The sequence below is a fragment of the Oncorhynchus keta genome, unplaced genomic scaffold, assembly GCF_023373465.1.
Source record: "Oncorhynchus keta strain PuntledgeMale-10-30-2019 unplaced genomic scaffold, Oket_V2 Un_contig_16909_pilon_pilon, whole genome shotgun sequence".
NCBI classification, from domain to species: domain Eukaryota; kingdom Metazoa; phylum Chordata; class Actinopteri; order Salmoniformes; family Salmonidae; genus Oncorhynchus; species Oncorhynchus keta.
The window spans coordinates 37,879-65,080 of NW_026280185.1; the positions used below are offsets into that span (position 1 = coordinate 37,879).

At 49.1% G+C, this 27,202-nt stretch overlaps 1 protein-coding gene and 2 long non-coding RNA genes across 8 annotated transcripts; all 3 read left to right on the plus strand.

The window, feature by feature from the left end:
* Positions 1-27,115, plus strand: parn (poly(A)-specific ribonuclease (deadenylation nuclease)). 4 transcript variants are annotated; one of them, XM_052503207.1, is made up of 26 exons: positions 1-129; positions 352-429; positions 611-690; positions 3,145-3,212; positions 3,641-3,722; positions 4,262-4,322; positions 4,525-4,690; positions 6,373-6,435; positions 6,629-6,667; positions 7,116-7,158; positions 9,021-9,101; positions 9,526-9,582; positions 9,794-9,871; positions 12,730-12,773; positions 13,089-13,131; positions 13,682-13,757; positions 14,586-14,696; positions 17,265-17,334; positions 17,490-17,545; positions 19,082-19,168; positions 19,327-19,401; positions 19,911-20,106; positions 20,297-20,442; positions 23,423-23,489; positions 23,616-23,926; positions 26,523-27,115. In XM_052503207.1, the coding sequence occupies exons 1-26, from the start codon at positions 111-113 to the stop codon at positions 26,567-26,569; spliced, it is 2,244 nt and encodes a 747-aa protein (XP_052359167.1). In that variant the 5' UTR covers positions 1-110; the 3' UTR covers positions 26,570-27,115. The 4 variants fall into 4 exon arrangements, with proteins under 4 accessions (XP_052359167.1, XP_052359168.1, XP_052359169.1 ...); XM_052503208.1 differs by having other exon boundaries at positions 23,616-23,896; XM_052503209.1 differs by having other exon boundaries at positions 2-129; positions 23,616-23,806.
* Positions 8,240-9,007, plus strand: LOC127919531 (uncharacterized). Of its 3 annotated transcripts, none has more exons than XR_008103246.1 (3): positions 8,240-8,368; positions 8,406-8,664; positions 8,739-9,007. It is a non-coding gene; the product is annotated as an uncharacterized LOC127919531 (long non-coding RNA). The 3 variants fall into 3 exon arrangements; XR_008103245.1 differs by having other exon boundaries at positions 8,406-8,627; XR_008103244.1 differs by having other exon boundaries at positions 8,406-8,590; positions 8,702-9,006.
* LOC127919532 (uncharacterized) lies at positions 24,015-25,817 on the plus strand. The gene is made up of 3 exons (XR_008103247.1): positions 24,015-25,000; positions 25,068-25,134; positions 25,202-25,817. It is a non-coding gene; the product is annotated as an uncharacterized LOC127919532 (long non-coding RNA).
* Positions 27,116-27,202: the final 87 nt, after the last annotated feature.

Genomic DNA, 27,202 nt, shown 5'->3' on the forward strand with positions numbered 1-27,202 from the left:
GATTGACGTCGTGTCAAAAACGTCACTACGCCGGAAGTGTTGGAAAGATTAAAATCCTCTTGAGTGACAGCAGCGGTTTGGTATATTGTATTTTTTGTCTTTCTGTAAGGATGGAGGTGACACGAACAAGTAATTCACTTCTTTATGCACCCTTACAGATAATATACACCAAGATTATAGTCATATGCTATTAGATACACCAATTTAGCTGTGGTTTCTCACCGCACAATCATGATTCCGTTAATTTCCGCGAGGTTGTGAATGCTAACCCGCTAACTAGCATTAATAGCTAGCTTGCGTGTTGAGTAAACCAGCAACGCATGTTGGCCGATTGTTGTTTTTGTATTACAGATTTCAAAGACAGTTTAAGCACTGTGTACAGCGCAATAGAGGAAGCAGACTTTCTCGCAATCGATGGGGAATTTTCAGGTAAGTCATTGTTAGCTATCTATTTAACTGGCAAACGTTTATAGTTACATCTTAACTAGCTCGCTGGCCAACCCGTTTCCGTGGCTGCTACAAGCCACACACACGCAGTCGGTCATGAACTCTTGACATCTTCATCATGTTCTAGTTAATACAGTAGAAAATACACTCTATTCGGTTTCAGGTATTAGCGATGGGCCCAACGTCAGCGCACTGACTAACGGGTTGGACACGCCAGAGGAGCGCTACATGAAGCTAAAAAAGGTAATAGGCAAGAGAGACATGCGTTTTAGAGTTGGGGGGGGCAATGCGGGTTCCTGCAATATGCTGCATTTACTTGACACTTCAACGTTTTATGGCAGCCATGTTGGTTCCCCGTTAGTTTAACATGGAGAATATTTAACAATGTAACGGAATGTCTAGAATGAGAACGATATTCAAAACTCTAAACATAAACAAAACACTAAATGTGGCCCCGGTCAAAACTGTCGGTGTCGGTCAGGCACTGAGTGAGTCGCTACAGTTGAAGTCAGAAGTTTACATACACCTTAGCAAAAGATTTAAACTCAGTTTTTTCCCCACAATTCTTGACATTTAATCCTAGTAAAAAGTCCCGGTCTTATGTCAGTTAGGATGACTACTTTATTTTAAGAATGTGAAATGTCAGAATAATAGTGCAGAGAATGACCCCACCCACCCACCAGCTTTTATTTATTTCATCACATTCCCAGTGGGTCAGAAGTGTACATACATACACTCAATTAGCATTTTGTAGCATTGCCTTTAAATTGGATAACTTTGGTCAAACGTTTTGGGTAGCCTTCCACAAGCTTCCCACAATTAAGTTGGGTGAATTTTGGCCCATTCCTCCTGACAGAGCTGTTGTAACTGAGTCAGGTTTGTAGGCCTCCTTGCTCGCACGTGCTTTTCCAGTTCTGCCCACACATTTTCTATAGGATTGAGGTCAGGGCTTTGTGATGGCCACTCCAATACCTTGACTTTATTGTCCTGAAGCCATTTTGCCATAACTTTGGAAGTATGCTTGGGGTCATTGTCTATTTGGAAGACTCATTTGCAACCAAGCTTTAACTTCCTGACTGAGGTCTTGTGATGTTGCTAAAATATATCCACATTATTTTCCTTTATGATGCCATCTATTTTGTGAAGTGCACCAGTCCCTCCTGCAGCAAAGCACCCACACAACATGATGCTGCCACTCCCGTGCTTCACGGTTGGGATGGTGTTCTTCGGCTTGCAAGCCTCCCCCTTTTTCCTCCAAACATAACAATGGTCATTATGGCCAAACAGTTCTATTTTTGTTTAATCAGACCAGAGGACATTAATTCAAAAAGTACAATCTTTGTCCCCATGTGCAGTTGCAAACTGTAGTCTGGCTTATATAGCGGTTTTGGAGCAGTGGCTTCTTCCTTGCTGAGCGGCTTTTCAGGTTATGTCGTTAAGGACTTGTTTTTACTGTTGATATAGATACTTTTGTACCTGTTTCCTCCAGCATCTTCACAAGGTCATTTGCTGTTGTTCTGGGATTGATTTGCACTTTTCGCACCAAAGTACGTTCATCTCTAGGAGACAGAATGCCTCTCCTTCCTGAGTGGTATGACAGCTGCGTGGTCCCATGGTGTTTGTACAGATGAACGTGGTACCTTCAGGCGTTTGGAAATTGCTCCCAAGGATGAACCAGACTTGTGGAGGTCTACCATTTTTTTTCTGAGGTCTTGGCTGATTTCTTTTGATTTTTCCCATGATGTGAAGCAAAGAGGCACTGAGTTTGAAGGTAGGCCTTCAAAATGTTCCAAGCTGTTTAAAGGCATAGTCAACTTAGTGTATGTAAACTTCTGACCCACTGGTATTGTGATAGTGATTTATAAGTCAAATAATCTGTCTGTAAACAATTGTTGGAAAAATGACTTGTGTCATGCACAAAGTAGATGTCCTAACCGACTTGCCAAAACTATAGTTTATCAAGAAACGTGTGGAGTGGTTGAAAAACGAGTTTTAATGACTCCAACCCAAGTGTATGTAAACTCCCCACTGTATATAACTAATATAGTGAGGTAGCTTGCATAACTTTTTATATCATGGCTGAATTTGATCATTGTTTTCGGGTGTTTTTGATTCCTGGAGTCTGTAAGTATGGGCCACAACAAGGCCATGTGCTATCTGTCCTGTTTTAAATGTACACGTTTGAGACTCTCTCCACTCCTCTGCCCCCCCCTCCCCTCCTCTGCCCCCTCCTCCACTCCTCTGCCCCCTCCCCTCTCCTCTGCCCCCTCCCCTCCACTCCTCTGCCCTCCCCTCCACTCCTCTGCCCTCCCTCCCCTCCTCTGCCCCCCTCCACTCCTCTGCCCCCCTCCACTCCTCTGCCCTCCCCTCCACTCCTCTGCCCCCCCTCCCTCCTCTGCCCCCCCCCTCCCTCCTGCCCCCTCCCCTCCACTCCTCTGCCCTCCTCTCCACTCCTCTGCCCCCCTCCACTCCTCTGCCCCCCTCCCTCCTCTGCCCCCCTCCCTCCTCTGCCCCCCCTCCACTCCTCTGCCCCCCTCCACTCCTCTGCCCCCCCTCCACTCCTCTGCCCCCCCCTCCACTCCTCTGCCCCCCCCCTCCACTCCTCTGCCCCCCCCCCTCCACTCCCTCCACTCCTCTGCCCCCCTCCCTCCCCCTCCTCTGCCCCCCCCTCTGCCCCCCCCCCCTCTCTCTACCCAGCATTCCATGGACTTCTTGCTGTTTCAGTTTGGACTGTGTGCGTTCACATATGACCAGGCAGAGTCCAAGTGAGTGGGATTTCTCTCTCCGATTTAACATTTAACACGCGGTCGGTTTTGAACTGAGTTACTGAGTAACATGACGCTTCTCAGAGTAGGAGTGCTGATTTAGGATCAGTTTTTAGCCTTTCGGATCGTTCTGAATGAGACTCCATGTGGCCCTGATCCTATATCGGCCCTCTTAAGCTTGACTCATAGGACCCATGACCTGACCCCAGATCAGTTAGTGATTTATCCAATTCTTCTCTGCTGTGTTGTTACACTGTCATAACAAACGGGTTGGTTCTGAAATACTGATCTGGGACCAGCTGATATAGGCTGATCTAGTGTTAAATAGAAAGTCTAAGTCAGTTATATGTGATCTCTCTGCAGGCTATAGGAATGTTTAACCTAGCTGACCTGCTGTTATTTCTCTCCTGGTGTTTTTGTCTCCACAGGTACGTCATCAAGACTTTTAATTTTTATATATTCCCAAAGCCGTTCAACAGAACCTCCCCAGACACCAAGTTCATCTGCCAGGTGAGGAAACCCGTTGGTCTGTCTTATTTTATCCGGGTGCTACAAGCAGTTCTTATTGGTGCTTCGACAACCTGCATCGCTTGCTGTTTGGGGGGTTTTAAGGCTGGGTTTCTGTACAGCACTTTGAGATATCAGCTGATGTAAGAAGGGCTATATAAATACATGGGGAGTGACGACCTAAACCTCTCCAATCAAATCACGTTTCAGCCCGTTATGTAAATACATTTGATTTGATTGGACAGGTTTAGGTCGTCACTCCCGTTTCAGCCCGTTATGTAAATACACGTGATTTGATTGGACAGGTTTAGGTCGTCACTGCGCGTTTCAGCCCGTTATGTAAATACATTTGATTTGATTGGACAGGTTTAGGTCGTCACTCTCCGTTTCAGCCCGTTATGTAAATACACGTGATTTGATTGGACAGGTTTAGGTCGTCACTCCGCGTTTCAGCCCGTTTGCTTCCTTTCCATCCCTGGAGAATAGGACCCATGTTGCCCCTGGTGGTGCTTTGGTAAATATGTCTGTGTTTGTTATTTCAGAGTTCCAGCATAGACTTCCTGGCCAGTCAGGGTTTTGACTTCAACAAGGTGTTCCGTAACGGTAGGTAGCATTCTGTCTGGTTGCCGTAGAAATCCCAACTAGGACAATAAAATCGATTCGATGGATTGAAGCTACTCTAGCTAACACCTCTGTTCTGGATGCTCTAGATATTCCAACTAGGTCAATAAAGATGACTTAGTGATTGATTTAAGCCAACCAACACTCCGCCATCTAACCCCGCCTCCTTTTCTGGTTGCCGTAGGAATCCCGTACCTGAACCAGGAAGAGGAAGTGCAGCTGCGGGAGCAGTATGAGGAGAGGCGGAGTCAGAGTAACGGATCAGGAAACCCCTCCTACATCTCCCCCAACCCAAACAAAGGCCCCGGCAGCGTCCCCGAGGAGCACAGGGAGTACATCGGACGGGTGGTGTACGTTTAAACCTGACTCCCGTTTCTAGTTACAACTTTAGACTGTAGTTGCATGTGGTGAGAGATGACAGCCTGGTCCCAAATCTGCCCCTTTCCCTCCTTCTGACACCAGTACCTCCTGCTGCCACTAGCCCCCTCCCTCCCTAGCTACCCTCTGACACTAGTTCCTCCTACCGCCCCTTTCCCTCCCTAGCCACCCTCTGACACTAGTTCCTCCAGCCACCCCTTTCCCTCCCTAGCCACCTGCTGACACTAGTTCCTCCTACCGCCCCTTTCCCTCCCTAGCCACCCTCTGACACTAGTTCCTCCAGCTCCCCCTTTCCCTCCCTAGCCACCCTCTGACACTAGTTCCTCCAGCCGCCCCTTTCCCTCCCTAGCCACCCTCTGACACTAGTTCCTCCGTCCGCCCCTCCCCTCCCTAGCCACCCTCTGACACTAGTTCCTCCAGCTGCCCCTTTCCCTTCCTAGCCACCCTCTGACACTAGTTCCTCCGTCCGCCCCTCCCCTCCCTAGCCACCCTCTGACACTAGTTCCTCCAGCTGCCCCTTTCCCTCCCTATCCACCCTCTGACACTAGTTCCTCCTACCGCCCCTTTCCCTCCCTATCCACCCTCTGACACTAGTTCCTCCGTCCGCCCCTCCCCTCCCTAGCCACCCTCTGACACTAGTTCCTCCAGCTGCCCCTTTCCCTCCCTAGTCACCCTCTGACACCAGATCCTCCAGCTGCCCCTTTCCCTCCCTAGCCACCTGCTCACACTAGTTCCTCCTACTGCCCCTTTTCCTCCCTAGCCACCCTCTGACACTAGTTCCTCCTACCGCCCCTTTCCCTCCCTATCCACCCTCTGACACTAGTTCCTCCGTCCGTCCGCCCCTCCCCTCCCTAGCCACCCTCTGACACTAGTTCCTCCAGCCGCCCCTTTCCCTCCCTAGCCACCCTCTGACACCAGATCCTCCAGCCGCCCCTTTCCCTCCCTAGCCACCCTCTGACACTAGTTCCTCCTACCGCCCCTTTCCCTCCCTAGCCACCCTCTGACACCAGATCCTCCAGCTGCCCCTTTCCCTCCCTAGCCACCTGCTGACACTAGTTCCTCCTACCGCCCCTTTCCCTCCCTAGCCACCCTCTGACACCAGATCCTCCAGCCGCCCCTTTCCCTCCCTAGCCACCTGCTGACACTAGTTCCTCCTACCGCCCCTTTCCCTCCCTAGCCACCCTCTGACACCAGATCCTCCAGCCGCCCCTTTCCCTCCCTAGCCACCCTCTGACACTAGTTCCTCCGGCCGCCCCTTTCCCTCCCTAGCCACCCTCTGACACCAGATCCTCCAGCCGCCCCTTTCCCTCCCTAGCCACCTGCGGACACTAGTTCCTCCAGCCACCCCTTTCCCTCCCTAGCCACCCTCTGACACCAGTTGCTCCTTCATATAAGGCTGGTTTAAACTCCTCCAAACGGGTGTTACGGCCTCAGCGCGTAACCCGTCCTACGGTCCACGGTGAAGTCACATGGTACTGATTTATGTCTAGCGGAACCCGTCCTACGGTCCACGGTGAAGTCACATGGTACTGATTTATGTCTAGCGGAGCAGAAATCCATGGTAACAGTCCAGACACCACCATTCAGCTCCAGCCCAGAATGCATCCCTGTCGTTGTTTTGTTTAGTCTTCCTCCTGCCTCTTGTCCCTTGCAGAGAGAAGGTGGAATCTCTGTTCACTACCTCAGAGAAGACTGTGGACCTGGAGCCCTGCACTGGGTAAAGAAACACCTGTGTGTGTGTTTGTTTGTGTGTGAGAGAGAAATGTGCATTTATACAACACTTTAATTTCAGTCTGAAAGGACTTTACCATGTTAACATGGCTCTCCTGATCCCCCCCCAGCAATATTTACCAGTGTTTTGTTTATTAAAAACCTCCATTCCCCATGTTCTGTTCTCTGCTCCACTCCAGGTTTCAGAGGAAGCTGATCTACCAGACTCTCAACTCCAAGTAAGTACGTTCTGTCCTTCAAGAGCAGCAATGTTCTAGAACTCTGCAGATATGATTCAGTGTTCTGTCCTTCAAGAGCAGCAATGTTCTAGAACTCTGCAGATATGATTCAGTGTTCTGTCCTTCAAGAGCAGCAATGTTCTAGAACTCTGCAGGTATGATTCAGTGTTCTGTCCTTCAAGAGCAGCAATGTTCTAGAACTCTGCAGATATGATTCAGTGTTCCATCCTAAGAACACAGGGAGATGAATGAAATCTACTTTTTGAATTGTTACCATTCTGCTATTTCTAAAACAGATGAATTAGGGTTTATAACTGTAGTTTGAACGCTGCTAAGTGACAGTTAATGTTTATAATAAAATGTTTATATAGTTCTAGTACTGAGTGTGTGTATTGTACAGAGATGTCATATCTTTATAGAAGGATAATGTTGATCTCCTCTCCTATAGGTTCCCAAAGGGCCTTCATGTGGAGACCTTGGAGACAGAGAAGGTCAGTCTGCCAGCTAGATGAGGTTCTCAAACCTCTCCTCGGGGGGGACCCCCAGCCAGTCCATGTATTTGATCTATTCCAGAGCCCTACGGGTCTCCTGATCACGGCCGGTTGTGATACAGCCCGGGATCGAACCAGGGTCTGTAGTGACACCTCTAGCACTTTCGATGCAGTGCCTTAAACCGCTAGCACACCTGATTCAACTAATCATTAAGACCTTTATACTAGGAATAAGGCTCCCGAATGGCGCAGCGATTTAAAGCACTACATTGAAGTGCTAGAGACGTCACTACAGACCCTGGTTTGATCCTGTGCTGTATCACAACAGGCCGTGATCAAGAGTCCCGTAGGGCAGCGCACAATTGGCCCAGCATCAACCGGGTTAGGGGAGGGGTAGGTCGTCATTGTAAAAATAAGAATTAGTTCTTAACTGACTTGCCTAGTTAAATAAAACCATTAAGCTAGAGGATATAATGAGTGATACCAGTTTCAACTTTAGTTTAGGGCTCCATTTTAACTGTCTTTTTACCTATGGTAGAGTTACTTTTTAAGGATCTTCTACGTTAGTAATCTGGAGTTACTCAGGGATCTTCTACGTTAGTAATCTGGAGTTACTCAGGGATCTTCTACGTTAGTAATCTGGAGTTACTCAGGGATCTTCTACGTTAGTAATCTGGAGTTACTCAGGGATCTTCTACGTTAGTAATCTGGATTTACTCAGGGATCTTCTACGTTAGTAATCTGGATTTACTCAGGGATCTTCTACGTTAGTAATCTGGATTTACTCAGGGATCTTCTAGTCTGACCCCCCTCCGCCGGTGTTCTAGTCTGACCCCCCGCCGGTGTTCTAGTCTGACCCCCCCCGCCGGTGTTCTAGTCTGTAGTCTGACCCCCCCGCCGGTGTTCTAGTCTGTAGTCTGACCCCCCTGCCGGTGTTCTAGTCTGACCCCCCTGCCGGTGTTCTGGTCTCATCCAGAAATAGAAGGAATAACACGATGCTTAGAGTACAGAAATACTCTCCTGTAATGTGAGTGATGCTGTGGGATCGTCTCCAGTCGGTAGGTGTGAGTGATGCTGTGGGATCGTCTCCAGTCGGTAGGTGTGAGTGATGCTGTGGGATCGTCTCCAGTCAGTAGGTGTGAGTGATGCTGTGGGATCGTCTCCAGTCAGTAGGTGTGAGTGATGCTGTGGGATCGTCTCCAGTCAGTAGGTGTGAGTGATGCTGTGGGATCGTCTCCAGTCGGTAGGTGTGAGTGATGCTGTGGGATCGTCTCCAGTCAGTAGGTGTGAGTGATGCTGTGGGATCGTCTCCAGTCAGTAGGTGTGAGTGATGCTGTGGGATCGTCTCCAGTCAGTAGGTGTGAGTGATGCTGTGGGATCGTCTCCAGTCAGTAGGTGTGAGTGATGCTGTGGGATCGTCTCCAGTCAGTAGGTGTGAGTGATGCTGTGGGATCGTCTCCAGTCGGTAGGTGTGAGTGATGCTGTGGGATCGTCTCCAGTCGGTAGGTGTGAGTGATGCTGTGGGATCGTCTCCAGTCGGTAGGTGTGAGTGATGCTGTGGGATCGTCTCCAGTCAGTAGGTGTGAGTGATGCTGTGGGATCGTCTCCAGTCAGTAGGTGTGAGTGATGCTGTGGGATCGTCTCCAGTCAGTAGGTGTGAGTGATGCTGTGGGATCGTCTCCAGTCAGTAGGTGTGAGTGATGCTGTGGGATCGTCTCCAGTCAGTAGGTGTGAGTGATGCTGTGGGATCGTCTCCAGTCAGTAGGTGTGAGTGATGCTGTGGGATCGTCTCCATTCAGTAGGTGTGTGTTGATGTACATTAATAGACGGGTGTATTATGTGATGATATAATGGGGTTTCAGAAAGAGCGATACATCCAGATCAGCAAGGTGGACGACGAGGAGAGGAAGAGGAGGGAACGGCAGAAACAGGAGAGAGAACAGGTGACGTCCCTTCTACCGTTTTTTTCAACAACAAAAAAAGAAGCAAACCCAACATTCCAGAACATTCCTCCCTGTGGTGTTCTAGATGGATAGTAGATAGCGGTCTAAACACAGTAACTCCAGAACATTCCTCCCTGTGATATGTTTTGAATGACACGACCAGCTGAATTTTCTTCTACTGTATCTAAAAAGCAGACTGTACATTTCTTCTTGAAATGTTCCAAACCTTCACCCCCCCTGAAGAAACACGATCAGGAGGCAATGTTTTGAATCTGGGAGATTACTTGTCCAATAAGAGACATTCCTTTGCGGTTTCTTTGCAATGTTTTGAATCTGGGAGATCAATTGTCCAATAAGAGACATTCCTTCTTTGCAATGTTTTGCTACGTTTCCTACTGAACATGACCCTCGTCAATCCTTCCAGGAGGAGCTGAATGACGCTGTGGGATTCTCCAGGGTCATACACGCCATCTCCAAATCTGTGAGTTACCCTGACAACCTGTTATCAAATGGTTTAATTTGAATCTGTATGTTTTGTTACGTTACGATGTACCAGTATATGCCAACTGCCTTTGCAATCCACCACTGAAACTATAAGGAATATTGTAGTTGAGTGAGTTCTCCTTTATCTCTCTTTGGGCGCTATGCCTTTAGGATGGGACTCATCTCTTTCCCCCCTCTCTCCAACCCAGGGAAAGTTGGTGGTTGGCCACAACATGCTGCTGGACGTCATGCACACCATCCATCAGTTCTACTGCCTACTGCCAGAGGTACAAAACACGCACCATTTTATATATGAACACAGTGGTTTATTTTTATATATATATATTTTAATTTCACCTTTATTTAACCAGGTAGGCCAGTTGAGAACCAGTTCTCATTTACAACTGTGATCTGGCCAAGATAAAGCATAGCAGTGCGACACAGAGTTACCCATGGAATAAACAAGCATATAGTCAATAACACAATAGAAAAGTCTATATACAGTGAGTGCAAATGAGGTAAGATAATGGAGGTAAGGTAATAAATAAGCCATAGTGGTGAAATAATTCAGATTTAGCAATTAAACACTGGAGCGATGTACAGAAGATGAATGTGCAAGTTGAGATACTGGGGTGCAAAGGAGCACAACAAAAAACAGTATGGGGATGAGGTAGTTGGATGGGCTATTTACAGATGGGCTATGTACAGGTGCAGTCATCTGTGAGCTGCTCTGACAGCTGATGCTTAAAGTTAGTGAGGGAGATGAGTCTCCAGCTTCAGCGATTTTTGCAATTAGTTCCAGTCATTGGCAGCAGAGAACTGGAAGGAAAGGCAGCCAAAGGAATTTGCGGTGACCAGTGAAATATACCTGCTGGAGCGTGTGCTACGGGTGGGTGCTGCTATGGTGACCAGTGCTCTGAGATAAGGCAGGGCTTTACCTAGCAAAGACTAATAGGTGACCTTGAGCCAGTGGGTATGGCGACGAATATGAAGCGAGGGTCAGCCAACGAGAGCATACAGGTCGCAGTGGTGGGTAGTATATGGGGCTTTGGTGACAAAACGGATGGCACTGTGATAGACTGCATTGAATTTGTTGAGTAGAGTGTTGGAGGCTATTTTGTAAGTGACTTCGCCGAAGTCGAGGATCGGTAGGATAGTCAGTTTTACGAGGATATGTTTGGCAGCATGAGTGAAGGATGCTTTGTTGCGTAATAGGAAGCTGATTCTAGATTTCATTTTGTGAGTCTGGAAGGCGAGTTTACAGTCTAACCAGACACCTAGATATTTGTAGATGTCAGAACTGTCCAGAGTAGTGATACTGGATGGGCGGGCAGATGCTGTTAGTGATCGGTTGAAGAGCATGCATTTAGTTTTACTTGCATTAAGAGCAGTTGGAGGCCACTGAAGCAGAGTTGTATGGCATTGAAGCTCGTCTGGAGGTTTTTAAGTGTCCAAAGAAGGGCCAGAAGTATACAGAATGGTATCGTCTGCGTAGAGGTGGATCAGAGAATCACCAGCAGCAAGAGCGACATCATTGATGTATACAGAGAAAAGAGTTGGCCCGAGAATTGAACCCTGTGGCACCCCCATAGACTGCCTGAGGACCGGACAACAGGCCCTCCGATTTGACACACTGAACTCTATCAGAAGTAGTTGGTGAACCAGAGGCAGTCATTTGAGAAGCCAAGGCTGTTGAGTCTGCCAATAAGAATGTGGTGATTGACCGAGTTGAAAGCCTTGGCCAGGTCGATGAATACGGCTGCACAGTAATGTCTCTTATCGATGGCGGTTATGATATCGTTTAGGACCTTGAGTGTGGCTGAGGTGTAACCATGACCAGCTCGGAAACCAGATTGCATAGCGGAGAAGGTACGGTGGGATTCGAAATGGTCGGTGAGCTGTTTGTTAACTTGGCTTTCGATGACCTTAGAAAGGCAGGATAGATAGTCTGTAGCAGTTTGGGTCTGGAGTGTCTCCCCCTTTGAAGAGGGGGATGACCGCGGCAGCTTTCCAATCTTCAGGGATCTCAGACAATACGAAAGATCTTGAGCAGGCAAGTAATAGGGGTTGCAACAATTTCGGCTGATAATTTTAGAAAGAGGTTCCAGATTGTCTAGTCCTGCTGATTTGTAGGGGTCCAGATTTTGCAGCTCTTTCAGAACATCCGCTATCTGGATTTGGGTGAAGGAGAAATGGGGGAGGCTTGGGAAAATTGTTGTGGGAGGTACAGGGCTGTTAACCAGGGTAGGGGTGGCCAGGTGGAAAGCATGGCCAGCTGTGGAAAAATGCTTATTGAAATCCTCAATGATCACAGATTTATAGGTGGTGACAATGTTTTCTAGCCTCAGTGCAGTGGGAAGCTGGGAGGAGGTGCTCTTATTCTCCATGGACTTTAGTGTCCCAGAACTTTTTGGAGTTTGTGTGACAGGATGCAAATCTCTGTTTGAAAAAGCCAGCCTTAACTTTTCTAACTGCCTGTGTATATTGGTTCCTAACTTCCCTGAGAAGTTGCATATCGCAGGGTCTATTTGATGCTAATGCAGAACGCCACAGGATGCTTTTGTGCTGGTCAAGGGCAGTCGGGTCTGGAGTGAACCAAGGGCAGTCAGGTCTGGAGTGAACCAAGGGCAGTCAGGTCTGGAGTGAACCAAGGGCGGTCAGGTCTGGAGTGAACCAAGGGCGGTCAGGTCTGGAGTGAACCAAGGGCGGTCAGGTCTGGAGTGAACCAAGGGCGGTCAGGTCTGGAGTGAACCAAGGGCGGTCAGGTCTGGAGTGAACCAAGGGCGGTCAGGTCTGGAGTGAACCAAGGGCGGTCAGGTCTGGAGTGAACCAAGGGCGGTCAGGTCTGGAGTGAACCAAGGGCGGTCAGGTCTGGAGTGAACCAAGGGCGGTCAGGTCTGGAGTGAACCAAGGGCGGTCAGGTCTGGAGTGAACCAAGGGCGGTCAGGTCTGGAGTGAACCAAGGGCTATATCTGTTCCTGGTTCTACATGTTTTTAACAGGGCATGCTTATTTAAGATGGTGAGGAAAGCACTTTTAAAGAATAACCAGTTATATTCTACTGACGGAATGAGGTCTGAAACACAGTGGTTTAGAAGAACCTTGTTTCTTTTCTATTTGACAGTCTTTTTCTTTCTTCCCCACAGGACCTGAATGACTTTAAAGAAGTCACTCAGTGTGTCTTCCCCAGGTAAATACATTCTGCTGCGTCAGGGTTTGTGGGGTCTTCCCTGGGTAAAGCCATACTGCTACTACTTCCCTATGGGCCGTTCTGGCTCCGACAAGGCTTACCACTACTTTGACCTAACCTCTCTGGGAGTCAGTCTATTTATCTGGTGCACTGTTAATATAGAAACCTCTCCAGTTGCTCCTCCCCCTCAACGCGCCGCTCCTCCCCCTCAACGCGCCGCTCCTCCCCCTCAATGCGTGTGTATATCTGGTTCTGTTGGTAAAGACAGATGTTCCTCTATAACCAACGGACCAAGTATCTTCTCTGTTTCCTCAGGCTGTTGGACACCAAGCTCATGGCCACTACGCAACCTTTCAAGGTAATACTATTTCCAGTATTTAGATGTTAAAGGATGTCATAGCCTCCCGGGTGGTGCAGTGGTTCAGGGCCACCAGAGACTCTGGGTTCGCGCCCAGGCTCTGTCGCAACCGTCCGCGACCGGGATGTCCTTGGGGCGATGCACAATTGGCCTAGTGTCGTCCGGGTTAGGGAGGGTTTGGCCGGTAGGGATATCCTTGTCTCATCGCGCACCAGCGACTCCTGTGGCGGGCCGGGAACAGTGCACGCTAACCAAGTTCGCCAGGTGCACAGCGTTTCCTCCGACACATTGGTGCGGCTGGCTTCCGGGTTGGTTGCGCGCTGTGTTAAGAAGCAGTGTGGCATGGTTGGGTTGTGTATCGGAGGATGCTTGACTTTCGATCTTCGTCTCTCCCGAGCCCGTACGGGAGTAGTAGCGATGAGAAAAGATAGTAGCTACTAACAATTGGATACCACGAAAAAGGGGGTCAAATTCAACAACAAATAAAGGATGTCATGAAATCCCCTGTGGAAGAATATTCATTGTGCCTTTGTTATTTGAACCCTTCTAGGAGTTGATCAACATCACGTCTCTAGCAGAGCTGCAGAAACAGCTGAAAGAGAGCCCCTTCAAATCTCCTAAAGTTGGTAAGAGAACATGACGACGACTACGCCACGTTTAAGGTCTCATCCATGGCTAATGTAGTGTCTGATTACAGTAGGACAGGTCTCATCCATGGCTAATGTAGTGTCTGATTACAGTAGGACAGGTCTCATCCATGGCTAATGTAGTGTCTGATTACAGTAGGACAGGTCTCATCCATGGCTAATGTAGTGTCTGATTACAGTAGGACAGGTCTCCGTCCATGGCTAATGTAGTGTCTGATTACAGTAGGACAGGTCTCATCCATGGCTAATGTAGTGTCTGATTACAGTAGGACAGGTCTCATCCATGGCTAATGTAGTGTCTGATTACAGTAGGACAGGTCTCATCCATGGCTAATGTAGTGTCTGATTACAGTAGGACAGGTCTCATCCATGGCTAATGTAGTGTCTGATTACAGTAGGACAGGTCTCATCCATGGCTAATGTAGTGTCTGATTACAGTAGGACAGGTCTCATCCATGGCTAATGTAGTGTCTGATTACAGTAGGACAGGTCTCATCCATGGCTAATGTAGTGTCTGATTACAGTAGGACAGGTCTCATCCATGGCTAATGTAGTGTCTGATTACAGTAGGACAGGTCTCATCCATGGCTAATGTAGTGTCTGATTACAGTAGGACAGGTCTCATCCATGGCTAATGTAGTGTCTGATTACAGTAGGACAGGTCTCATCCATGGCTAATGTAGTGTCTGATTACAGTAGGACAGGTCTCATCCATGGCTAATGTAGTGTCTGATTACAGTAGGACAGGTCTCATCCATGGCTAATGTAGTGTCTGATTTATCCCTGCTTCTTTCCTCCGTGGCTCAGTGACGGCGGAGGGGTTCCCCAGCTACGATACAGCCCAGGAACAGCTCCACGAGGCGGGCTACGATGCCTTCATCACTGGTCTCTGCTTCATCTCCATGGCCAACTACCTAGGTACTGCCTTTTACACTGTGTACTGCTATAGGTACTGCCTTTTACACTGTGTACTGCTATAGGTACTGCCTTTTACACTGTGTACTGCTATAGGTACTGCCTTTTACACTGTGTACTGCTATAGGTACTGCCTTTTACACTGTGTACTGCTATAGGTACTGCCTTTTACACTGTGTACTGCTATAGGTACTGCCTTTTACACTGTGTACTGCTATAGGTACTGCCTTTTACACTGTGTACTGCTATAGGTACTGCCTTTTACACTGTGTACTGCCTTTTACACTGTGTACTGCCTTTTACACTGTGTACTGCCTTTTACACTGTGTACTGCCTTTTACACTGTGTACTGCCTTTTACACGGTGTACTGCCTTTTACACTGTGTACTGCCTTTTACACTGTGTACTGCCTTTTACACTGTGTACTGCCTTTTACACGGTGTACTGCCTTTTACACTGGGTACTGCCTTTTACACTGGGTACTGCCTTTTACACTGGGTACTGCCTTTTACACTGGGTACTGCCTTTTACACTGGGTACTGCCTTTTACACTGGGTACTGCCTTTTACACTGGGTACTGCCTTTTACACTGGGTACTGCCTTTTACACTGGGTACTGCCTTTTACACTGGGTACTGCCTTTTACACTGGGTACTGCCTTTTACACTGGGTACTGCCTTTTACACTGGGTACTGCCTTTTACACTTTGCCTTTTACACACTGCCTTTTACACTGGGTACTGCCTTTTACACTGGGTACTGCCTTTTTTACACTGGGTACTGCCTTTTACACCTTTTACACGGTGTACTGCCTTTTACACGGTGTACTGCCTTTTACACGGTGTACTGCCTTTTACACGGTGTACTGCCTTTTACACGGTGTACTGCCTTTTACACTGGGTACTGCCTTTTACACTGGGTACTGCCTTTTACACTGGGTACTTTACACTGGGTACTGCCTTTTACACTGGGTACTGCCTTTTACACTGGGTACTGCCTTTTACACTGGGTTTACACTGGGTACTGCCTTACACTGGGTACTGCCTTCTACACTTCCTACTGTGGCTCTAACCCTACGGCCCGTGGCCCTGACCCTACGGCCCTGACCCTACGCCCCGTGGCCCTGACCCTACGGCGCCGGCCAAAAGTCTGCTCTCCTTCTTTCTCTCCTCCTGTGGTCGAAGATGTCAATTGGTTCGTAGGGAACGGAGGTCCTCCCCTCCTCGACAGCCACCTTTACATTGAGGATAGTGAAGTGTATCCTACCCTAAGTCCTTCATGGAGGAGTTGATCTGCCACCACAGCTTGTTGAGTCTGGTGTTGTCGGAGGAGACGAGGATGTACTCACTTAAAAACAACATGCTACTTATTGTTTTTATCTATAAAAAGTATTGCGCAACCTAATTTGTCTTCATCACAAATATACATTTTTCTTTTGAGATCCACCCCTTGTAAACGTCAGTCTACTGGAGGACTCATTTCCATCCACGTTCCCTCATCGCTGGTCCTCATGTGGTGCTACTGGAGGACTCATTTCCATCCACGTTCCCTCATCGCTGGTCCTCATGTGGTGCTACTGGAGGACTCATTTCCATCCACGTTCCCTCATCGCTGGTCCTCATGTGGTGCTACTGGAGGACTCATTTCCATCCACGTTCCCTCATCACTGGTCCTCATGTGGTGCTACTGGAGGACTCATTTCCATCCACGTTCCCTCATCGCTGGTCCTCATGTGGTGCTACTGGAGGACTCATTTCCGTCCACGTTCCCTCATCACTGCCTCATGTGGTGCTACTGGAGGACTCATTTCCATCCACGTTCCCTCATCGCTGCCTCATGTGGTGCTACTGGAGGACTCATTTCCATCCACGTTCCCTCATCGCTGGTCCTCATGTGGTGCTACTGGAGGACTCATTTCCATCCACGTTCCCTCATCACTGCTTCTCCTCGATTTTTACCTCTGACCTTTTTTCAAAAGGAGGCGGGAGAGGAGGCGGGAGTTGAGAAAAGGCCATCTCCATGGTAACACTACTGGGAACAGTTGAGACGAGGCCATCTCCATGGTAACACTACTGGGAACAGTTGAGACGAGGCCATCTCCATGGTAACACTACTGGGAACAGTTGAGACGAGGCCATCTCCATGGTAACACTACTGGGAACAGTTGAGACGAGGCCATCTCCATGGTAACACTACTGGGAACAGTTGAGACGAGGCCATCTCCATGGTAACACTACTGGGAACAGTTGAGACGAGGCCATCTCCATGGTAACACTACTGGGAACAGTTGAGACGAGGCCATCTCCATGGTAACACTACTGGGAACAGTTGAGACGAGGCCATCTCCATGGTAACACTACTGGGAACAGTTGAGACGAGGCCATCTCCATGGTAACACTACTGGGAACAGTTGAGACAAGGCCATCTCCATGGTAACACTACAGGGGGTACAGTTCCATGGACAGCTTTGAATCTCTCTATGATGCCGTGTAGACTATAGCAGTAGCTGCTGTGATATGCGTATGGTCATCGTGGCTGTTTCTCAATCTTTTAACTTTCTCTTTCCTTCTCAGGTACTTTCCTGACTCCCCCCAGAGCCCACATCCCATCCCAATCGAAACTCATCCAACCCTTCGTCAACAAGTAAGATCTCGGTTCGCTCCCCTTCAGTTTCTTTACCTCTCCTACGGGGGACTCGTGTATATATCCCCTACCTCAGCATGTCTTAGTGTAGTTATAACACATGTCAGCTGTATGAGGCGTTATAATGCTACGTTGACATCTCGTGTTTTCGCCAGACTGTTCCTGATGAGGATCATAGATATTCCCTACCTCAACATCAGCGGACCAGACCGTGAGTAGTTCAATGGGATACTATATACTGTACAACACAGTATTATTAGTAGTAGTTCAATGGGATACTATATACTGTACAACACAGTAGTATTAGTAGTTCAATGGGATACTATATACTGTACAACACAGTATTATTAGTAGTTCAATGGGATACTATATACTGTACAACACAGTAGTATTAGTAGTTCAATGGGATACTATATACTGTACAACACAGTAGTATTAGTAGTTCAATGGGATACTATATACTGTACAACACAGTATTATTAGTAGTAGTTCAATGGGATACTATATACTGTACAACACAGTAGTATTAGTAGTTCAATGGGATACTATATACTGTACAACACAGTAGTATTAGTAGTAGTTCAATGGGATACTATATACTGTACAACACAGTAGTATTAGTAGTAGTTCAATGGGATACTATATACTGTACAACACAGTAGTATTAGTAGTAGTTCAATGGGATACTATATACTGTACAACACAGTAGTATTAGTAGTAGTTCAATGGGATACTATATACTGTACAACACAGTAGTATTAGTAGTTCAATGGGATACTATATACTGTACAACACAGTAGTATTAGTAGTAGTTCAATGGGATACTATATACTGTACAACACAGTAGTATTAGTAGTAGTTCAATGGGATAATATATACTGTACAACACAGTAGTATTAGTAGTAGTTCAATGAGATAATATATACTGTACAACACAGTAGTATTAGTAGTAGTTCAATGAGATAATATATACTGTACAACACAGTATTATTAGTAGTTCAATGGGATAATATATACTGTACAACACAGTAGTATTAGTAGTAGTTCAATGGGATACTATATACTGTACAACACAGTATTATTAGTAGTAGTTCAATGGGATACTATATACTGTACAACACAGTATTATTAGTAGTAGTTCAATGGGATACTATATACTGTACAACACAGTATTAGTAGTAGTTCAATGGGATACTATATACTGTACAACACAGTATTATTAGTAGTAGTTCAATGGGATACTATATACTGTACAACACAGTATTATTAGTAGTAGTTCAATGGGATACTATATACTGTACAACACAGTATTATTAGTAGTTCAATGGGATACTATATACTGTACAACACAGTAGTATTAGTAGTAGTTCAATGTGATAATATATACTGTACAACACAGTAGTATTAGTAGTAGTTCAATGGGATACTATATACTGTACAACACAGTAGTATTAGTAGTAGTTCAATGGGATACTATATACTGTACAACACAGTAGTATTAGTAGTTCAGTGTGATACAGCACAGCAGTATTAGACACTACCTCGTCTGCGTATAGTCGTCAGCGAATAGAAAATGGAGAGGATTTATTAAAGATGGCATATAGAAATGGGCCGTGACATTGATGTACACAAACCTGTCATTAGTCAGTGGTGACTAAGAACGTTCCTTGTTCCTCTGTCTCTCCCCCTCTGTCTCTCCCCCTTCGCCTCTCCCCCTCTCCCCCCCCCATTCCCTTCTCCTCTGCAGTCCAGCCCAAGAGGGATCATGTTCTGTACGTCACCTTCCCTAAGGAGTGGAAGACCAGTGACCTCTACCAGCTGTTCAGTGCCTTTGGTAAGACCCACCACATAATAATGATCTATATCACTACCGACTGGGCCAGGTCACTGCCGACCGGGCCAGGCCACTGCCGACCGGGCCAGGTCACTGCCGCCCGGGCCAGATCACCAGGAAACCTTTTTAATTCCCATGTCTTCCCGCATGTCTCCTAGGTAACATCCAGGTGTCGTGGATTGATGACACGTCAGCGTTTGTATCTCTGAGTCAGACGGACCAGGTTCAGATCGGTGAGTACTGGCCTATCCATAAGCCTCTTCCCTGCGCTATGTTTGACCCAGAGACCAGCCCTGTTCCCTATATATAGTGCGCTACATTTGACCCAGAGACCGGCCCTGTTCCCTATATATAGTGCGCTACGTTTGACCCAGAGACCGGCCCTGTTCCCTATATATAGTGCGCTACGTTTGACCCAGAGACCGGCCCTGTTCCCTATATATAGTGCGCTACGTTTGACCCAGAGACCGGCCCTGTTCCCTATATATAGTGCGCTACGTTTGACCCAGAGACCGGCCCTGTTCCCTATATATAGTGCGCTACGTTTGACCCAGAGACCAGTACTGGACTTGGGCCGGAGCTCACATGATGGGAGTACCGGGCCAGCAGCACCTCTAATGTTCTACATCTTTATTCTGACCCGACTCCCTTTCCCTCTTCTGATGGGAGTACCGGGCCAGCAGCACCTCTAATGGTCTACATCTTTATTCTGACCTGACTCCCGTTCCCCCTCTGTGTCCAGCGATGAACACCAGTCGCTATGCGGAGAGCTACCGTATCCAGACGTATGCAGAGTATGTCCAGGGCAGGCAGCAGGTCAGGGAGAGCCAGGGCCATTCTACCCAGTCCTGGGACGAGGACGGCTGGGTTAAACCGCACTACACCTCCCCCTCTACAGTTGGTGCTGGTCCTACTGGCTACAGCTACGGTCACAACAGGTACACACACACACACACACACACACACCTTCATTCGATGGACTTTTAATGGAAGAGGGTTGTTGAAAGGCGTCTTGTCCATTAAAATGTCCCTGTTCTCTTATTAAAAGAAGTGAAGGATGTTCTACAAGGTGGAGTCTCTAAGGCAGGTTGATGTTTTAACGGCCGGTCTGTGTGTTGTGGGCGTCAGGCCGTCGTTGGGGAAACGCTGTGTCAGTCCGATCCAGGAGGAGCAGCCTACAGAGGGAGAGGCTCAGAGACACGCTGACGGATGGAGTGGCTACACACACTCTCACACACACTCCGACACGGGCAGCAAGAAGATCAGGACCGACGGTAAGGAGACACACACACACACTCTCACACACACTCCGACACGGGCAGCAAGAAGATCAGGACCGACGGTAAGGAGACACACACACACACTCTCACACACACTCCGACACGGGCAGCAAGAAGATCAGGACCGACGGTAAGGACACACACACACTCTCACACACACTCCGACACGGGCAGCAAGAAGATCAGGACCGACGGTAAGGAGACACACACACACACTCTCACACACACTCCGACACGGGCAGCCAGAAGATCAGGACCGACGGTAAGGAGACACACACACACACTCACACACACTCCGACACGGGCAGCAAGAAGATCAGGACCGACGGTAAGGAGACACACACACACACACACACACACTCCCCTGCTAGAAGACAGACAGTAACTAAGTGTATATATATCCACCACCACTGTGTCTCTAGGGGTGTGTGGGTTTGATCTGTGTTGTCTCTAGGGGTGTGGTGGTCTGTGTTGTCTCTAGGGGTGTGGTGGTCTGTGTTGTCTCTAGGGGTGTGGTGGTCTGTGTTGTCTCTAGGGGTGTGGTGGTCTGTGTTGTCTCTAGGGGTGTGGTGGTCTGTGTTGTCTCTAGGGGTGTGGTGGTCTGTGTTGTCTCTAGGGGTGTGGTGGTCTGTGTTGTCTCTAGGGGTGTGGTGGTCTGTGTTGTCTCTAGGGGTGTGGTGGTCTGTGTTGTCTCTAGGGGTGTGGTGGTCTGTGTTGTCTCTAGGGGTGTGGTGGTCTGTGTTGTCTCTAGGGGTGTGGTGGTCTGTGTTGTCTCTAGGGGTGTGGTGGTCTGTGGTGTCTCTAGGGGTGTGTGGTGGTCTGTGTTGTCTTCTAGGGGTGTGTGGTGGTCTGTGTTGTCTTTAGGGGTGTGTGGTGGTCTGTGTTGTCTTTAGGGGTGTGTGGTGGTCTGTGTTGTCTTTAGGGGTGTGTGGTGGTCTGTGTTGTCTCTAGGGGTGTGGTGGTCTGTGTTGTCTCTAGGGGTGTGGTGGTCTGTGTTGTCTCTAGGGGTGTGGTGGTCTGTGGTGTCTCTAGGGGTGTGTAGGTCTGTGGTGTGTAGATCTGTGGTGTCTCTAGGGGTGTGGTGGTCTGTAGGGGTGTGGATCTGATCTGGGGTCTGTGTCTCTAGGGGGGTGTAGGTCTGATCTGTGGTCTGTGTTGTCTCTAGGGGTGTGTAGATCTGATCTGTGGTCTGTGTCTCTAGGGGTGTGGTGGTCTGTGTCTCTAGGGGTGTGTGGATCTGATCTGTGGTCTGTGTCTCTAGGGGTGTGGTGGTCTGTGTCTCTAGGGGTGTGGTGGTCTGTGTCTCTAGGGGTGTGGTGGTCTGTGTCTCTATGGGGGTGTGTGGATCTGATCTGTTGTCTGTGTCTCTAGGGGTGTGGTGGTCTGTGTCTCTAGGGGTGTGTAGATCTGATCTGTGGTCTGTGTCTCTCACACTCTCACACACACTCCGACACGGGCAGCAAGAAGATCAGGACCGACGGTAAGGAGACACACACACACACTCTCACACACACTCTGACACGGGCAGCAAGAAGATCAGGACCGACGGTAAGGAGACACACACACACACTCTCACACACACTCCGACACGGGCAGCAAGAAGATCAGGACCGACGGTAAGGACACACACACACTCTCACACACACTCCGACACGGGCAGCAAGAAGATCAGGACCGACGGTAAGGACACACACACCCTCTCACACACACTCCGACACGGGCAGCAAGAAGATTAGGGCCGACGGTAAGGACACACACACTCTCACACACACTCCGACACGGGCAGCAAGAAGATCAGGACCGACGGTAAGGAGACACACACACACACACACTCTCACACACACTCTGACACGGGCAGCAAGAAGATCAGGACCGACGGTAAGGAGACACACACACACTCTCACACACACTCCGACACGGGCAGCCAGAAGATCAGGACCGACGGTAAGGAGACACACACACACACTCACACACACTCCGACACGGGCAGCAAGAAGATCAGGACCGACGGTAAGGAGACACACACACACACACACACACACTCCCCTGCTAGAAGACAGACAGTAACTAAGTGTATATATATCCACCACCACTGTGTCTCTAGGGGTGTGGTGGTCTGTGTTGTCTCTAGGGGTGTGTGGTGGTCTGTGTTGTCTTTAGGGGTGTGTGGTGGGGGTGTGTGGTGGTCTGTGTTGTCTCTAGGGGTGTGGTGGTCTGTGTTGTCTCTAGGGGTGTGGTGGTCTGTGGTGTCTCTAGGGGTGTGGTGGTCTGTGTTGTCTCTAGGGGTGTGGTGGTCTGTGGTGTCTCTAGGGGTGTGGTGGTCTGTGTTGTCTCTAGGGGTGTGGTGGTCTGTGTTGTCTTTAGGGGTGTGTGGTGGTCTGTGTTGTCTTTAGGGGTGTGTGGTGGTCTGTGTTGTCTTTAGGGGGTGTGGTGGTCTGTGTTGTCTCTAGGGGTGTGGTGGTCTGTGTTGTCTCTAGGGGTGTGGTGGTCTGTGTTGTCTCTAGGGGTGTGGTGGTCTGTGTTGTCTCTAGGGGTGTGGTGGTCTGTGGTGTCTCTAGGGGTGTGTAGGTCTGTGGTGTGTAGATCTGTGGTGTCTCTAGGGGTGTGGTGGTCTGTAGGGGTGTGGATCTGATCTGGGGTCTGTGTCTCTAGGGGGTGTAGGTCTGATCTGGGGTCTGTGTCTCTAGGGGGTGTAGGTCTGATCTGTGGTCTGTGTCTCTAGGGGTGTGTAGATCTGATCTGTGGTCTGTGTCTCTAGGGGTGTGGTGGTCTGTGTCTCTAGGGGTGTGTGGATCTGATCTGTGGTCTGTGTCTCTAGGGGTGTGGTGGTCTGTGTCTCTAGGGGTGTGGTGGTCTGTGTCTCTAGGGGTGTGTGGATCTGATCTGTGGTCTGTGTCTCTAGGGGTGTGTAGATCTGATCTGTGGTCTGTGTCTCTAGGGGTGTGTAGATCTGATCTGTGGTCTGTGTCTCTAGGGGTGTGTGTACGGACGTATGCAGGAGTAGTGGACAGTAGGACGTCAGAAGGCTGGCTGAAAACTCAGTAAGTAAAGATGTGTACAGTTGAACACGTGACTCCAGTACTCCAGTGCTGCCTTAAACTTGGAAAAACTACCTGGGTGTTCGTTGAAGTTAGTTAAGCCTGTGATTTGGTTGCTGTTTCCTGTAGGTCTGAGTCTGATTCGTCGAGCATGAGTCCGATCCAGGAAGAGGCGGGGTCGGAGGCGGTAGACGACGCTAGTGATCCGGCGGCGGGCGAATGGCAACAGCAGCCTTCAACCAATCAGAGCAAGAAGAGCCGCAAGAACAACAGGATGAGGAAGAGTGATGGTGAGAACACCAGGATGAGGAAGAGTGATGGTGAGAACAACAGGATGAGGAAGAGTGATTGTGAGAACAACAGGATGAGGAAGTGTGATGGTGAGAACAACAGGATGAGGAAGAGTGATGGTGAGAACACCAGGATGAGGAAGAGTGATGGTGAGAACAACAGGATGAGGAACAGAACAACAGGATGAGGAAGAGTGATGGTGAGAACACCAGGATGAGGAAGAGTGATGGTGAGACGAGTGAGAGCCACGCTTCTGTTCTAACGACCGAACGACTAAAAAGCACCTGAAGGAAATGCAAAGCTACAAATGTCGTTTAAAAATTTAAAAAAAGTATAGTTTCGTCCCCCTCAGGTTCTCTAGCAGGTTATACCAGATGCTGGGGTTTAGTTACTACAGGCTGCCTCTTGGTCCCCCTCAGGTTCTCTTGCAGGTTATACCAGAGGCTGGGGTATAGTTACTACAGGCTGCCTCTTGGTCCCCCTCAGGTTCTCTAGCAGGTCATACCAGAGGCTGGGGTATAGTTAGTACAGGCTGCCTCTTGGTCCCCCTCAGGTCCTCTAGCAGGTTATACCAGATGCTGGGGTTTAGTTACTACAGGATGCCTCTTGGTCCCCCTCAGGTTCTCTAGCAGGTTATACCAGATGCTGGGGTATAGTTACTACAGGCTGCCTCTTGGTCCCCCTCAGGTTCTCTAGCAGGTTATACCAGATGCTGGGGTTTAGTTACTACAGGCTGCCTCTTGGTCCCCCTCAGGTTCTCTAGCAGGTTATACCAGAGGCTGGGGTTTAGTTACTACAGGATGCCTCTTGGTCCCCCTCAGGTTCTCTAGCAGGTTATACCAGAGGCTGGGGTATAGTTACTACAGGCTGCCTCTTGGTCCCCCTCAGGTTCTCTCGCAGGTTATACCAGATGCTGGGGTTTAGTTACTACAGGCTGCCTCTTGGTCCCCCTCAGGTTCTCTAGCAGGTTATACCAGAGGCTGGGGTATAGTTACTACAGGCTGCCTCTTGGTCCCCCTCAGGTTCTCTCGCAGGTTATACCAGATGCTGGGGTTTAGTTACTACAGGCTGCCTCTTGGTCCCCCTCAGGTTCTCTAGCAGGTTATACCAGAGGCTGGGGTTTAGTTACTACAGGATGCCTCTTGGTCCCCCTCAGGTTCTCTAGCAGGTTATACCAGAGGCTGGGGTATAGTTACTACAGGCTGCCTCTTGGTCCCCCTCAGGTTCTCTAGCAGGTTATACCAGATGCTGGGGTTTAGTTACTACAGGCTGCCTCTTGGTCCCCCTCAGGTTCTCTAGCAGGTTATACCAGAGGCTGGGGTATAGTTACTACAGGCTGCCTCTTGGTCCCCCTCAGGTTCTCTCGCAGGTTATACCAGATGCTGGGGTTTAGTTACTACAGGCTGCCTCTTGGTCCCCCTCAGGTTCTCTAGCAGGTTATACCAGAGGCTGGGGTATAGTTACTACAGGCTGCCTCTTGGTCCCCCTCAGGTTCTCTAGCAGGTTATACCAGAGGCTGGGGTATAGTTACTACAGGCTGCCTCTTGGTCCCCCTCAGGTTCTCTAGCAGGTCATACCAGAGGCTGGGGTATATTTACTATATTCAATAGAAGAATCTGAACGTGTTTAATTGTTAATCTTGCAGCCAGTGCAGAGACCTTTTTAAACCGGTGTAAAGTGTGTTCTCCTCAGTACCCACGCTGCAGAGACCTTTTAAACCGGTGTATAGTGTGTTCTCCTCAGTACCCACGCTGCGGAGACCCTGATAAGTTGGAGCCTCACAGCTCAGCTTGGCTCTGGTGCCAGACCCTGATAAGTTGGAGCCTCACAGCTCAGCTTGGCTCTGGTGCCAGACCCTGATAAGTTGGAGCCTCACAGCTCAGCTTGGCTCTGGTGCCAGACCCTGATAAGTTGGAGCCTCACAGCTCAGCTTGGCTCTGGTGCCAGACCCTGATAAGTTGGAGCCTCACAGCTCAGCTTGGCTCTGGTGCCAGACCCTGATAAGTTGGAGCCTCACAGCTCAGCTTGGCTCTGGTGCCAGACCCTGACAGCTCAGCTTGGCTCTGGAGCCTCACAGCTCAGCTTGGCTCTGGTGCCAGACCCTGATAAGTTGGAGCCTCACAGCTCAGCTTGGCTCTGGTGCCAGACCCTGATAAGTTGGAGCCTCACAGCTCAGCTTGGCTCTGGTGCCAGACCCTGATAAGTTGGAGCCTCACAGCTCAGCTTGGCTCTGGTGCCAGACCCTGATAAGCTCTGGAGCCTCACAGCTCAGCTTGGCTCTGGTGCCAGACCCTGATAAGTTGGAGCCTCACAGCTCAGCTTGGCTCTGGTGCCAGACCCTGATAAGTTGGAGCCTCACAGCTCAGCTTGGCTCTGGTGCCAGACCCTGATAAGTTGGAGCCTCACAGCTCAGCTTGGCTCTGGTGCCAGACCCTGATAAGTTGGAGCCTCACAGCTCAGCTTGGCTCTGGTGCCAGACCCTGATAAGTTGGAGCCTCACAGCTCAGCTTGGCTCTGGTGCCAGACCCTGATAAGTTGGAGCCTCACAGCTCAGCTTGGCTCTGGTGCCAGACCCTGATAAGTTGGAGCCTCACAGCTCAGCTTGGCTGTGCGTTTGCTCTCTGCTTCTCTCTATTGGAACAGTGGTCCGCAGCATCATCACCAGGACAACGAAACACCAGTGGTGTACCTCAGGTTGACTGACTGGGATCTGTCTCTCTGTCTCTCGTCTTTCCCTCCCTCTAGGTGCAGAGACGACGTCTTCTCTGTTCGACGTACCTCAGGTCTGGTAGCGATGGAACCCGAGCTCCTGGCTCCTTACCACCTGGGTTCCTACTTCCTACCCCTGGCCACTTGACTCCTACCCCCTAGGACCGGGTTTGGAACGAGGCCTGAAGTTTCAACCAGCTGCACTTATCTGACTGGCTGAGAGAAACGAAGCCATAAATCATGATAGGAGTCCTCAGCATGTGGTATAGCAGGATATTCTTTAGGAAAGAAAAAACGGTCCCAAATGGCACCCTAATCTGTATATAGTACACTACTTTTAACTACGGCCAATAGAGCTCTGGTTAAAACTAGTGCTCTATGGATTGTTGTGTCCCAAATATTTTTTTCACTGCTTTTTTTTGTTGTTGCTCGCACTGTTTTTCATTTCTGATTGATTGATGAATCCCCTGTATCGTGATGGATTAGGTAGTTTACCACTCTGCATGTTGTGCCGCTACTGACAGCTGTTCAGTACAGAGAGAGAGAACTCACACCCAGGCTCTACTCTCCTAACCCACCAGGCTCTACTCTCCTAACCCACCAGGCTCTACTCTCCTAACCCACCAGGCTCTACTCTCCTAACCCACCAGGCTCTACTCTCCTAACCCACCAGGCTCTACTCTCCTAACCCACCAGGCTCTACTCTCCTAACCCAC